This window comes from Papio anubis, chromosome 5 (assembly GCF_008728515.1).
Source record: "Papio anubis isolate 15944 chromosome 5, Panubis1.0, whole genome shotgun sequence".
NCBI lineage: Eukaryota > Metazoa > Chordata > Mammalia > Primates > Cercopithecidae > Papio > Papio anubis.
This window is the reverse complement of record NC_044980.1, coordinates 72407405-72422534: the sequence shown is the minus strand read 5'-3', so window position 1 is coordinate 72422534 and position 15130 is coordinate 72407405. Positions and strand designations below refer to the sequence as shown.

The window sequence follows — 15130 nt, the reverse complement described above, 5'->3', positions numbered from 1 at the left end:
ATAATGTAACAGGAGCAAGGACTGCCTGGGTTCAGATCTCAACTCCACCATCTACTGAGTGTTTTGTCTTTGGGCAGATTACTTCTCTGAGCCTCACTGTTCTCAACTCAGTATTGGTAGTTGTAAGGATTAAATAAGTTAATATCTGCAAAGCACTTAAATCAGTGCTTAGTGGATAGTGTGCTCTTCAGAAGGGTTGGCGGGGGGTTCCCTTTTTCTTTTTGAGACAGAGTGTTGCTCTGTCACCCAGCGTGGAGTATAGTGGTGCGATATTGGCTCACTGCGACCTCTGCCTCCCAGGTTCAAGCGATTTTCCTGCCTCAGCCTCCCCAGTAGCTGGGATTACAGGTATGCACCACCATGCCAAGATAATTTTTGTATTTTTAGTAGAGACAGGGTTTCACCATGTTGGCCAGGCTGGTCTTGAACTCCTGACATCGTGATCTGCCTGCCTCAGCCTCCCAAAGTGCTGGGATTACAGGCGTGAGCCACTGCGCCTGGACAGGGGATCCTTTTATCATCAATGAACTTCATAGAACTCACTTAGAGAAAGAAATTCCAAAGAAAAATCAGATTCTAAGATTCTAGATTTAAAGTGTGTAGAAAGATGAGGTCTTCAGTTTCTGAAAGCCATGAGGCCTTTCCACTTCCAGGAATTTTCGCAATTAAATGAAGGGGTTAAGTGCACACACTTTAGAGCCAGACTGTCTGGTTTGAATTTTTGTTTCTACCATCTGCTTTCCCTCTGTATTAGTCCATTCTCACACTTCCATGAAGAAATACCTGAGACTGGGTAATTTATAAAGGAAAGAGGTTTAATTGACTCACAGTTCCACATGGCTGGGGAGGCCTCAGGAAACTTGCAGTCGTGGCAGAAGGTACGTCTTCACAGGGCGGCAGGAGAGAGAATGAGAGCAAGCAGAGGAAATGCCAGATGCTTATAAAACCATCAGATCTGGTGAGACTCACTATCACAAGAACAGCATGGGGGAAACTTCCCCCCATGATTCAATTACCTCCACCTGGTTCCACCCTTGACACATGGGGATTACAATTCAAGGTGAGATTTGGGTGGGGACACAGAGCCAAACCATATCACCATCTGATCTTGAGCAAACTATTTAGCTTCTGCATGCAGGGCTGGGCACTGAGGTTTGTGCCTGTAATTCTACCACTTTGGGAGGCTGAGGCAAGAGGATAACTTGAGACCAGGAGTTTGAGACCAGCCTGAGTAACACAGTGAGATCCCATCTCTACAAAAAAAAATAGAAAAAAAATTAGCCAGTCGTATTGGTGCTTGCCTGTAGTCCTAGCTACTCAGGGTATTGTGACTGGAGGACCCCTTGAGCTAAAGAAGTCAAAGCTGTAGTGAGCTATGATTACATCCAGAGTGAGACCTGTCTCTTAAGGGCAGGCGGGGGGAAGCACAAAAAAACACAACTTCTGTATGCCTCAGTTTTCTCGTCTGTAAAAAGGAGTGAATAAAAATACGTACGTCATTACACCATAGCGTTGTTGTGAAGAGTAAATAAATTTAGGCAAAAACATAGTGTGCATAGTAATCACAATACAAACACTCACTGCTATTATTAATGCTAGTATCAGGCGATTATTGGCTAGTGTTATGTAGGGAATAAAAGATAATTTAATTTAATGCTAAACTTTTTGTCTGATTTTTCTGTGTACTCATTCCTTATCTCCTTAACTAGGTTAACTAGATTATAAGACCCCAAGGGCTATTTGCACTTTGTGTCTTGTATATAAGTAACATGTATTTACTTGAATAATTGATTTTTTTCATTTTTGCTTGGAGGATTTAAAAGACTTGAGAAATAGAAATAGTTCGTTTCTGTAAAGCTTTATTTAGTGAAGAATAATTTTGTCATATTTTGTAACTGTCTGGTTTAGTGAAGTTTGACAGATACTAAATATTATAACCTGAGACTCTAGAGTGTTTCTTTTCCCTTATTTGAACCTTGAGTTCTCTGTAATCTGTTTTGTTTCTGGGCCCAAATGACAGATAACATGCCTCCCTTATTAGAAAGGAGGGTTAACAGAGATAACAGAAAAAGATAACAATCCTCCTTTATTAGAAAGGAGGGTTAAATATTGTATAGAAATAAAGATCAACTGAGTTGTGCAATGGCCAAGAAAAGAAACCATATGGAAGTGATTAAATAGATTTCATTTGCTAACTTAACCTTCACCAGATTAAAATACTTTGAGTTATTTTAAAGGAAGGAATTTTAGTGATTAACACATAATCCTCATGTGTTCTTCCCACTGAAGCGATATGAAATGTTGCTCTTGCATTTTTCCATTTCTGAATATACATTACTGATTGTAATTATTAGAATCATAAATGTCTTTTGAAAAGCTTTTTGTATTCTTTTAACAAAATCTATCTTCTGTAGCAGAGTTATATTTTCTATCACATTTTCTAATTACTTTTCTAAACTGATGCTATTAACTGCTGCAGTTCCTACAGGAGTGGTTGTTTTTTAAGTCAGCAGTAGTGGTTTATTTGACTCAGCTAAACAAGTGTTTTCTCCATCTCACCCCCCACTTCTGCTCTTCCTGATTGAGTTGGAAACCCCTTAAGTGCCCTGCCTAGAAAACATGCACTTGTTCTCACTTAAACCCTCTGCTGTGCATATGAAGTTTGCTTTAAGGTTTTCTGATTATGCTACAGAGACCTCAGCATGGTCAAGGGCCAGGATCAGGGCACTCTGTGTGATGCGTACATGAGGTAGTAATGACACTGCATTTCTACCTCTTTTCCTTAAAAGGACTAGAACTCCAGGGTTGAGAGACATATTTATTTTAAAGAACTAAAATTTTTCTTTTAAATGCATTCTACTCAAAGAAGCTAAGAAATAAAGCTTTTTAAAAGTGTGGGATCATCTATCATTTTAAGGTTTTCTTCATTAAAGAACAAGTAATACAGAGACAAGGAAAGGGTCAGAATGGAGATTAAAAGAAAACTCGTCAAAGCAGAAAGAAGTTAATTTGAAATAGTTAAAATGAGGGGGCTTAGTGACCAACTAACAGCACATTGGTCAGTTTTCTTAGATACCTATAAAACCTGTTGTTGACTCACTTTTGAGTTATTAGGGTCACATATTAAAATGCCCTTGTCTTTTAGAAAACACAGAGATCCCAGTTCAGACGTGCCCTCCTCAGGACCAGCAAATCTAAGGCAGTGCCTACCAGTCTTGACTTCTTGCCTTTCACTCTTTCACATCTTGGTCTTCACAGTACTTACTACTGTCTGAAATTATATTGGTCAGTTATTTATTTACTTGTGTGTTTACTGACTCCTCTTATTCCAGACTGTAATCTGTAATTACATTGCCCCTCTTGTTGTGTCTTGAATTTTTAGAACTGTGTTTGGCATTTAAAAGGTACTCAATTAAAGTTTAATAAACGAATGATTCTTTACCATTTGTTAATAAATGATTTCCTATTTAGTCTTTCATTTGATGACTTCATTTGATGCCGTTCAAGTTAGAGCAGTTATTAGCCACATTTTACAGATCCCAAATGACATGCTAAGAAAAGCAGTTTTTGAACTGAAGGGTAAGGAAACTGTATAAGTATGAATATGTAAATTTTGTCTGAGGTAAAAAGACTTAATTGAGGATAAGGGCTCTCATATAATTACAGTGGACATATCTTCTGTCTGAGAGAAAGGAAGGGGCCACTCTATTTTACTGTTTTTTTAATAGTAGGACAGGTGTCATGCATTCATTTTTATGACTTCTCCAATACCTGCATATCCTTAAATATTTCCTTTTATACTGTTGTTCACATGGTAAGCAAATTTAGTTTTGTTTAGAAAATGCTTACATGGTAAGCAAATTTAGTTCAGAAAATGCTTGATGTTTCATTCCACATATAAGAGTTCAGTAGATGACTGCTTATGGATTTGTTAACATCTAGCTATTACTATTGGAATCACTTTCTAATCTTAAATTTGGAGTGCATTAGACTAAAAAAATGATTCCCCCTCACTTTTATGGTATTAGCAGAGAGAATGAGTTAATATTTTATGATAGTTGAAATTTATTATGGTGATCACCAAAGTTAATATTTAGTAACATGCTAAAATACTAGTTTTCTAAGAAATTATGTGTGAAACAAAAATGATAGCAATTCTCAACATCATGAATCTATACCACTTTATGAGAAAAGCAATGAGTATGCAATTGACTCTTGACGCTGGTTTGAATTATGCAGGTTCACTTATATGTGGATCGAAAAATAGAGTATTTGTAGGATGTGAAAACCAAGTATTAGAGGGCTGACCTCGTATATGCAGGTTCTGCAGTGCTGACTATGGGACTTCAGTATGCACGGGTTTTGGTATACACAGGGGTCCTGGAACCAATCTCCCGAGTATAGCAAGGAATACCTCTATATTTAGAAGTTTGTTTTTTCCTTGAGTAAAGGGAAAAAGTACTAAATGATTGCAAGTCTTTTCTGTATCATAATGTATTTCAGGTAAATCACCTTGAAGAAAACTCAGTTACGGATTTTAGAAAATCAGTGTCGGCCAAGCACGGTGGCTCGTGCCTGTAATCCCAGCACTTTGGGAGGCCAAGGCGGGTGGATCACGAGGTCAGGAGATCGAGACCATCCTGGCTAACATGGTGAAACCCTGTCTCTACCAAAAAAATACAAAAAAATTAGCCAGGCATGGTGGCAGACATCTGTAGTCCCAGCTACTCAGGAGGCTGAGGCAGGAGAATGGCGTGAACCTGGGAGTTGGAGCTTGCAGTGAGCCGAGATTGCGCCACTGCACTCCAGCCTGGGCGACAGAGCAAGACTCCATCTCAAAAAAAGAAGAAGAAGAAGAAGAAAATCAGTGTCATATTTTCTATGTATATTTTCATTTTTGAAAGATTCTTTAGAGGGTGGTACCCTACTTTTAAATAAACCACTATTAAGGCCTACTTTCTTCTAGTGATTATCATCCAAAATTAATAAATATCGATTCTAAACATTGAAAAGGAAAACACTGACCACATTAAAAACTCTGACATTTTTTGGATCATAGGTAAACTTATTTGAGTGTAAAATGTTGAAATTTTTGATAGAGTGTCATCATATTTATATTTTAGTTAACATATTTCCACACTATCACTTACAATGCCAGAAACTATTTCTGTAACTATCTTTATGTATTTAACATTGTGGCTTATTGATCATCCTAAGCTTCTATGTAACTGAATGGTCTTGTATTTAAATGCCTGTTTGCTGATTTTTTGCTGGTTACTGATACTTGCTTTATTTTTTAGGCAATAATAAATAGTACCATCACCCCAAACATGACATTTACTAAAACATCTCAGAAGTTTGGCCAGTGGGCTGATAGCCGGGCAAACACCGTTTATGGATTGGGATTCTCCTCTGAGCATCATCTTTCAAAAGTGAGTTAAATCATAAAATTTGAATGAAAATCTTCATCTTCAAGTCATATATCTTAAATATGTAATACCAAGTGGAGAGTATGAAATATAGGAGAAATTTATTTAATATTCTCAGAACAACAGTAGTGACTTCAGAGCAAGAAGCAAGAGATCATTAGATGCTACTGTCACTTGGAAAATGTATTGTACACATTAAAAACAGTTACCATTGGTTGAGAAGGATTTATGTGGTTAATTGTCTGTATGATAGGAATTAAAAGGTGGGGATTATCACTTCAGAATGGATTTTTGTCAGAGATTAGTACCCTCAATTGGAGATGGTCTGCAATGTAGGCAGTTACCAAGGTCTTTTGAATTGTGAAAACTCAAGTTGACAGTGATATAGATTTCAGCATTTTGATGTGACAGCAGGTACATACAGATTACTGTGTTTAGGGGAAATTGTGCTTTATCTGGATGTGGAATACTCCGAGCTCTGATGCAGTGCAGACTGAGATACTATAGACATCATGAGGACTTTTTAGATAATACTCACCAAGTGACCAGAAAGGCCAATAAAATGCAAAGCATCACCAGGCTGAATATTGGAAATAAGACAGTTCTCCTGTCAATAAGCAAAAGGCAGGTAATGTTTATACCAGCAGCACCTTGGGTTCTTGTGGTTGTTACACAGATATATAAGAAAAAACAATCTCAGTATACTAAGTGATCAAGGAGAAAAGTGAAACTCACTTTTCTCTTCAGATCTTGTGCCTGCCAGACCTAAAGATTTATTCTTAAAACCTCTGTTTGAAGCATTCAGTTAAAAGAATAACCATATATTTTAAATACTTTACATGTGATTTGGTATATGCAGGATATGATATAAAACTCAAGCTAGAGAGTTGAAATTTTTCAAGTGCAGAGAAATCAGGCTCTTATAGATATACACCATTTATATTTACATTAAACTTTAAGCTGTTTTGCTTTACAGACATTATTCTGTATTCAAATTCTTAAACTGGGTTCTTTTTAGAAATCCTAAACTTGGTGGTGTGAATATATATTGAATCTATTTTTTTTCTTCTAATTATAAACATTTCTTAACACAGTTTTCAAGTGTTTTTGTTATCTTTTGGATATGAATTATGGCTTAAATCTGAATTTTAAGACTATTTTAACTTTTGCCTTGGTGATTATAAATCATTTTCTATAGGATGATTAACACGAATATTAAAGCTGGGCACAGTGGCTCATGCCTTTAATCCCAGCACTTTGAGAGGCCAAAGTGGGCAGATCACTTGAGGCCAGGAGTTCGAGACCAGCCTGGTCAACATGGCAAAACCCGGTTTCTACTAAAAATATAAAAAAATTAGCTGGGTATGGTGGCACATACCTGTGTAATCCCAGCTACTTGGGAGGCTGAGACACAAGAATCATTTGAACCCAGGACAGTGAGCTGAGATTGCGCCACTTGCACTCCAGCTTGGGTGACAGAGCAAGACTGTCTCAAAAAACAACAACGAACAAATATTATCTTTTTGGTTTCTCTTGTACACATCTTATTCTTTAAATATATTTCTTGAACTGTGGTAAAGATAAGAGTTTTACATTCAAAGTATCTCAACATAACTAGGATACAGGTATCCAGTGAACATTGCTCTTCCATAAACGGTTTTGTTGAGAAATTTTATGTTTATTCTAATACTTTTGCCGTCATTCAGAACCTTTTTAGAACTTGGTGTTTTTTTTTGTTTGTTTTTTGTTTTTTTTTTTTGTTTTTTGGTTTTTTTTGTTTTTTTTTTTATTGCCTATTAAAGACTATAGCAAAAAAAAATCTCTAAATATATCTACTTGCCGAATTTCTTAACTTGACAATACAAGAACTAAATCGTGGATTATTTTCTTAAATAAGCTTGGCTTAAATGCCTTAAATGCTTTTTGGGCTAAGTAATTTTGTCTATAAATTAAGTTCTTCATGACATCTTTCAAGTTACTGAGCAGCTAGCTAATGTAGTAAAGGAATAGTTTATTAACTTCTGTCAATTCTACTCTTTTCCCTTGTTTGAACTTTTCTCTGAGAATGGCTTTTATTTTTTTTTTTTAGATTTTTTCTTCTTTAAAGTTAGCATATACTTTTGACCAGCCTTACTGGTGGTAAATCTCCTAGTATTTGAGAGTGGGTTGAATATTGAGAAACAACTCTTAAGCTCTTGGAGCCAATTCGAGCTTGTATACTCACAGAATTTGGCTCCAAGAGCTTAAGATCAGTCTCTTCAGAATGTTTTGATCCAAAGAAGAAAAAAAATCATAATTTATTTTTCAGGCTACCTTGTAGACTAATTTTGGTGTTTTGCAGACTGTAGGAGGCTCAAAGGAGTTTATGATATTTTACATAAACGAAGCAAGTACATAAATATTCTAGCTTGTTTTATCAGTTAAAAGCCATGAGTAAGTCAAAACATTATAACGGTTTGGAGAAGGCAATTCTAGACAAAGACATCTCAAAATAAGGGAAAGTAGCATCGTTGAAAAAAAAATGTATGGTCTCTTAAGATTGACTGGTATGAACAAAATTCCAGCTATGCTTGGATTGTTAGAGTGCTTACTAAGTTGTATTTTGTTATCATGGAAACCTAAGCTGTCACTTTTTTCTTTTGCTGAAAACTAAGGATGTAAAACTTAGAAATAGTGAAGATTTTTATGAAGTTGTGAAGGGTTTTAAACATTAACTGTTGTGGAATGTTAAATTAGTGTAAGAAAAACCTTGTATACTATTTCAGATTACTTAAAAGAGAAGTTTTGATTTTATTTCATTTCCACCAATGTTAGCGAGAGACCCTTGTAGCTTTGTATTCTGGTATTTTACTGTTTGGAGATACTCCGTTCAATTACATGAGTATAGTAGCACAAATTCACTTTACTGAGCTACAGATTATAGGTAGACGTGACAAGGTTTAAGGTAAGAAGGAAAAGTTGTGATAATGACGACTTTAATTTTGACCCTCCTCCATCTCTCCAAGATTAGAGTATCACAAGCCTTTCCTTCCAAAATTTTTCTTCCCAGGATGGAAATGAAATCAGAGTTGATTTATGGGGATTTGAGAAAGGAACTATAATTTCATGTTTAATTACCAACTCTAACAGATACTTTAAGTTGCATAGAGATTTGGGGTTTTTAAATGTAGTTATTATGTAGTCTTAACTTATTCTCACTGATAATAGTGATAGACTAGCTTCCACTTCCAAAACATAAATAGATATTCTTTGTGGCCAGGATGTTTTATAGTTTCCTATGAGTTCCTAAGAATTAGTGTTTCATGTACAATAATTTTTGTTTTGAAATTGTTATCCATCTTAAAGACCGTTGAGTATTATTCCTTTCTGCTGCTGTACATGAGCTGTTTAGGAATCGTCGGAAATTAATTTTTAGTTATGTCAGTTAGTGAAAATAGTAAATATTGCTATTTGTATTAGTGAAAATAAAATGTGTTGTGTATTATGAGAGTTTATATTTTAGTAGAATTTAAAAGCGTTTTCTAAATACTGTGATGTTTACAAGTGGATATTTGTGAAATTCAGTTTTCTCAATGATTAACATAGCACAGTATGCTTATGTTTACTGATTCTTTCCCCTACCTTAGTCTTAGTAAATTATTTCTGACCAACCAGGAGTCCTTTTGCTAAGCTAGCTGACTCTGAAGTCTAACTTAGATATATCATGATGTTTTGAATAAGATTTGTCAAAATACTTCATAGTGCACAAATGTTTGGAATTAGGTTTCATTTTCTGTCATTTTCATATTAGAAGCTATAATTGGTTTGGAGGCTATATTGCTTGTGTAGAGTCAGTTATTCAGAAAATGAATAACTTTACTGAGGTAAAAGTGGGTGCTGTGACCTATTTTTATTTGGTTAATGTATGTAGTCTTTATACATTCAGTTTGCAGAGAAGTTTCAGGAATTTAAAGAAGCTGCTCGACTAGCAAAGGAAAAATCACAAGAGAAGATGGAACTTACCAGTACACCTTCACAGGTGGGTTTATCATTCCTATTCTTAATTATGAACATTGTTCATTTCAGATAGTATCCTTTATGCCAGAATTAAATATCCAAAGTACACATAGAAATGCACCCATTAGTGTGGTGGCTCACACCTGTAATCTCAAGACTTTGAGAGGCTTAGGTGGGAGGATTACTTGAGCCCGGGAGTTCAAGACCAACCTGAGCAACATAGGGAGACCTCATGAAAATTAAATTAAATTAATTTAAAAAAATAAAAATAAAATTAGCCAAGTGTAATGGTGCAAGCCTATGGTCTCAGCTGCTTGGGAAGCTGAGGTAGGAGGATCACTTGACTGGGAGGTCGAGGCTGCAGTGAGCTATGATTGTGCCACTGTGCTCCAGCCTGGGCAACAGCAAGACCCTGTCTCAAAAAGAAAAAAGAGAGAGAGAGAGAGAGAGAGAGAGAGATGCATCCTTTACTTAATTTGTACTGGTGGAAAAAGGTTTTTCTATATGCCAATGCCTACAATAATATTTTTAATCAAAATTTCAGTTTAGTAATTCAATTCAAAGTATTTAATGTGCTTGTAACTTAGCAAAAGTACTTAAAGATCATGTGATAGTCAAATGTAACCACAAGGGGAGTCACAGGAAAAGTTCAGGAAAACAAGTGTATTATACTTGCAGGTCCTAGAAACAGGGAAAGTCTTAAGGTGGTCAAGAGACAGAAAGCAGGAGTGAGGGGAAAGCCGAGGTAGAGCCTTTATTGGAATTTCTATGGGAAAGGCAAAGCAGAGAGGGGGAAATAGTTTAGGATTGGCTGGGTTGAATAATTTCAAAGGGCTCTAAACTATAGGGGTGGTCCCTCATTGTCTGGTAACTGGCCCTGGGATGGAGTAAGTTAGAGGAATATTGTCTCCTGGGATGTATGGATCAGATAGAGGAGGTATGGCTCTGGATTGGCTAGTTTGCATATCAGAGACATGCTCTGGACCGGGCTCTTGCTGTCCTTAAGAATTAGCTAGCCCTAGAGGGGAGAAGCAGTCTCTTCTCAGCCAGAAAATTTTTTAAAAGATGTCAGAATGTCGTAATATACATAAAGTTAAAATATGTGCACACGCATGCACACACGCACAAACAATAGGGTTTGTTTTACATACTTTTATTATTTATTTATTTATTTTGAGCTAGAGTCATGCTCTGTCACTCAGGCCGGAGTGCAGTGGCACAATCTCCAGTTGCTGCAACCTCTGCCTCCCAGGTTCAAGTGATTCTCATGCCTCAGCCTCCCAAGTAGCTGGGATTATAGGTGTGCGCCACCACACCTGGCTAATTTTTGCATTTTTAGTAGAGGTGGTGTTTTATCACGTTGGCCAGGCTGGTCTCCCTGGCCTTAAGTGATCCGCCTGCCTCGGCCTCCCAAAGTGCTGAGATTACAGGCGTGAGCCACTGCCCCAGCCTGTTTTACATACTTTTAAAGTATACTTAAATCTGAAGTTGGAACATCTTTATGCTAAGCACTGAGACAATGGTTATAGGTTTTACAAAAGTATTACTTTTTCTTTGAACAAAGGACCTTTTACTTGTCCATCATAATCTTCCTTCAGTTGGAAGTTATATCTCCAAGTAAAGTTGATTAAATAGTTACATTTTGGTACTTTTATAATACAAGGGTTTTACTGTATGATTAATATAGAATGCCACTATTTTCAGCTTTTTAATAGTAGGCTTTTCTAAAATTAATTTTTATTTTAATTGTTTCCTACAAGTAGGATTCAGCTCTTGGCTGTTCTCCTCTGTAGTAATTGTTTCTGAACTGTACTCAGTAGCTTTTATGGAAAGGAAGAATCAGATGTTACAAATGTTTCTCTGGAATGTCAGTAGTAGCAGATTTACATGGAACTTTCTTGAAGTAAGTAGGAATTGCCTTGGAATTTAATAACTAACCAATGATGAGAACAGTTTAGAAAATTATTTATTATTTATCTCCCTTTCCACTTCTATCACCCAGCTCTATTTGGAAAACTCTACTGGTATAGAGAGTTGAATTTTTTTTTTTTAAATAAGAATAAAGGAGAGCACTGTTAAATATGCTTAAAGTACATATTCCCTCATAGACTAAAGGTGTACCCTGGATTGAAGCCAAAGCTCCATTATGCGTCTGTACATGCAGTGACCTGGAATAACTTTGATGATCATTTGAAACTTCTCTTGAATCTGTCTTCTCTAAGTGCTGTGAAAGTGTAGTGATACTTTTAAACATAAAGCCCCATTTAAAATTAAATGCCAGTACATTTTGGGAGCTCTAGTTCCTCTAGTGAATGATTCCAGTGTTATGAGAAGATGCAACAAACAACACATTCAGTAAAAGAGTACTCAAAGGATTTTAATAAAATTGCAATGGATTAAGCTTTGCCATTGTAATTAGTTTCTGTTTCTCTAATCGTAACTTCCATTTTAGTTGAACTGGTCATGAACCATTATAAGTTGCTGCTAATACCTGTTCCTCTTTGGTGGAAGGAATGACTTTAAGCCTCTGCTTTGATTAAAGGAATATATAAAAGATGCTTATATTTGAAAAATACTATGAAATATAAAGAATAAGGAAATATCTTAAATTCATCACTATTTGAGAGCCAAAATATATGGACCTTAATTTATCTTATCAAAACATTTGAAGCCTAATTGTCAATTTAATATACAGAAGCCAGAGAGAATCATTTTTTAAAAAACATTTATCAGTTCAGCCAGGCGTGGTATGCACCTATAGTCCCAGCTACTCAGGAGCTAAGGTGGGAGGATTGCTTGAGCCCAGCGGTTTGAGGCTGCGGTGAGTTATTACAATCACGTCACTGCACTGCAGCCTGGGTGATAATATCTAATGTGTCTGTTCTAGTTTGAATTGTATGACCATTGGCCATGTCCACCCTACTTGATTCTCAGTGGTTTAACCCAGTCTCCTAAATTAATGCTGCCTGAAGAATGTAACATTACTGTGGAATTTAGCAAAAGAACGGTTAAGTGGGATAATTGATAATAGGTTAAAGAGGAAAATCGATAGTAGTAGAAACTTGGTTGGTCATAGCTTTCGTTTTTATTTGAGGGAGGTGTAAGAGACTGGTTAAAAGTTTGAATCAGACAGACCTAGATATAAATTACTTTTCTGTTGCCATGTAATACACTTGGTTGTTTAATACAAGTGTGTTTATATGTTTGTAACGTGAGTATTACATTACTTATAGAATCATTGATCATCATCAATAAATATGGTAACGACACAGTGTCAGGTCATGGTTAGTAATGGGAGTTCTGGAATCTGAATTTGAAATTGGGCTCCAACCCTTAATAGTTTTCTGAGCTTAGGCAAGTCACTGTTTTTCTTCCTCTATAAAATGAGAATGAGAACAATATGTTCTTATTAGGAATATTGTGAGAATTAAATGAGGATTACAAAGTACTTAGCATATAGTAGATAATAGATAAATATTAACAACTGATGTGGTTGTAATGGGGAGGATGATGATGTAAGGCCTTAACATCGTGTCTGGCACTAACAGTTGTCTTTAAAAATTCAGATGTCTTAAGTGTATATTTATACAATATGTATTTGAAAAATACTTTGCATCAGAATTCTGCATCAGAATTCCCTGAAAGACTTGCTAAAACTCAGATTGGTGAGCTCCACTCCCAGACTTTCTGAGTTAGTAGGTCTAAGATGGTACCCAAGTATTTACATTTCTAACAAGTTTCTAGGAGATGCCGAAGCTATTCCTATGTTAGATATTATATTGTAGAATATTATATATGCCTAATTCAGTTGTGAGTTTTATTTTAATTTTTTAGCCATTTACATTTTAGTCATTTCAAAGTATTTAGCCTGGTTTTCATTAAAATAACCACTCTAGTTTTGCATTCAAAATCAGTAGTTTACATAGTACTTAATTCAGTTTTACAATTATATAAATATAATTGGCATAAACAGGTTTGGGACACATACAGCTGACTCTTGGTAAGCATTTTATGCAGCTGGTGGTTGCAAAATATTCAAGCAGAGTGACAGTTAATCCACTAACCCTAAGCATCAATCAACCAGTATACTTTACATAGCGAAGGAAGAGCATAAATTAATCCAGAAAGTCAGATTATAAGAACTTCTGTGGTTGTCACAAAATGGATTTCAGAAATGGTAGCTCTGGATGGTGACCAACTGGAGGAAAAATGTATGACTGAGGATATGAGGATCTTGTTTGAGAGCTCAGCCTCATCTTCCTTTATGTATCCTTCTGCTGTCTTCTTTCTTTCCATTCTCACTGCCATGGGATCTCAACACTATTAGCTCCTCCCCCAGTTTTTCTGTCAGACCCTCTGCTCAGAAAACAGTGGTGGTTCTCATCTTTGTTTAAGTATAAAACACTAGAATGGACTGAGTCTTCCGTGAATTTTTGCTAAATGGTAAAGAAAGGGCCCTGTTTTCCTTAGGCCAACAAGGTTGAAACTGTAATGGGAATTTAATTTCAGGTTTTATTGGCATGAAATGGAACGTGGTAGTGATATTTGGTATAGTGGGTCATGGCAGTGCTGCTGCATACCTCCCCAGCCCACCCTTCCAATATGCAGTAGGTCGTTGATAACACTCTAAAGGCTTGTCCTAGAGTGAGGGTCAAGGTCAATTTTTTTTCTATGTGTCCCAGAATATTTCTCATTTTTTGGCTTTTGAGCCAAAATTTCATTTGTGGGTTTTATTTTAATTTTAAGTTACCCACTTCACAAATGGGTAGGAAGAGAGAATTCTTAAGAAGCATTTCCTGAATCTCACATCTGTGCTCAGGTGCCTTTTTTATAATAGGTTGCATCTGTTAGTTTTGGTTTCCTTGATATTCTCTCAGATTTGTACTTCTAAAAATATGGTTTTTCTTTAGTGCTACTGTCCTTTTTCTTACTGTAGATTATTTGTTTCGGTGGGAGTTATAGGGAGAGTTTCTCAGAAACAAAATGAGATGTAAGTGGTTTTATTTTCTCAAAGCAAGGATATAAAGTCAATAGAAAGGATCATTTGATCTGTTTTTATTTCATTTTATTTTTTGCTTTTTTTCATTTTTCTTATCAGCTTTGGGTATACACACACACACACACACACACACACACACACCAAAAAAGAATAACTGAAGTAGGGTGTTTAGGAAATTACACAAAATTTAGATTAAAAAAGAAATAGATGCTTAGAATATGTTAAATACAAAATATGTTTCAAGTACTATTTTTAGCATATGCAAAATTTCTGGAAGGTTTTACAGAATACTTTTGGCTACCTCTGGGGTAGTTGGAGGGAAAGAGGATTTCATTTTCCTTTTGTGCCCTCATGTACTGTTGGAATTTTTTCTTGTTTCTCATCAGTAAATACTGATTTTATATTTTTAAAACTGACTTTTAAAAAACCCAAGTTCTCAATTGGTTCAGAATAAAAAAATTAAATTAAAAAAATAAAATACCATGCTTTGGGTGGGCTTTTTGTTTTTCATTTTAGGTATAATGACCTAGGATAACTATGCCTTTACTTAAATATAACTAATATTCAAGTTTTCTGAAGAAAAACTTGCTGCTTTGAGATGTTGGAATTGCTACAACCTCTATCCCTTTCTTTCTCCCCTTCTTAACTGGCCCCTGGGAATAGTCTTTCTACCTTAGTAGCATTAACATTTGTAGCCTCCCCAAGT

The 15130-nt window shown here is 35.8% G+C and overlaps 1 protein-coding gene across 9 annotated transcripts in view; it reads left to right on the top strand.

Annotated features, from left to right (window-relative positions):
- The window catches only part of HOMER1 (homer scaffold protein 1), a 164901-nt gene that overhangs the window by 59291 nt on the left and 90480 nt on the right, over window positions 1–15130 (top strand). For all 9 annotated transcript variants that reach the window (XR_002522606.2, XR_004183755.1, XR_004183757.1 and 6 more), the window contains exons 3-4: window positions 5301–5432; window positions 9355–9447. Coding sequence is in view for 2 of the 9 variants with exons in the window: in XM_021939497.2 (XP_021795189.1) it covers window positions 5301–5432; window positions 9355–9447 (225 nt within the window). In the remaining 7 variants the exon portion in view is untranslated. The remainder of the gene's footprint in view (window positions 1–5300; window positions 5433–9354; window positions 9448–15130) is intronic.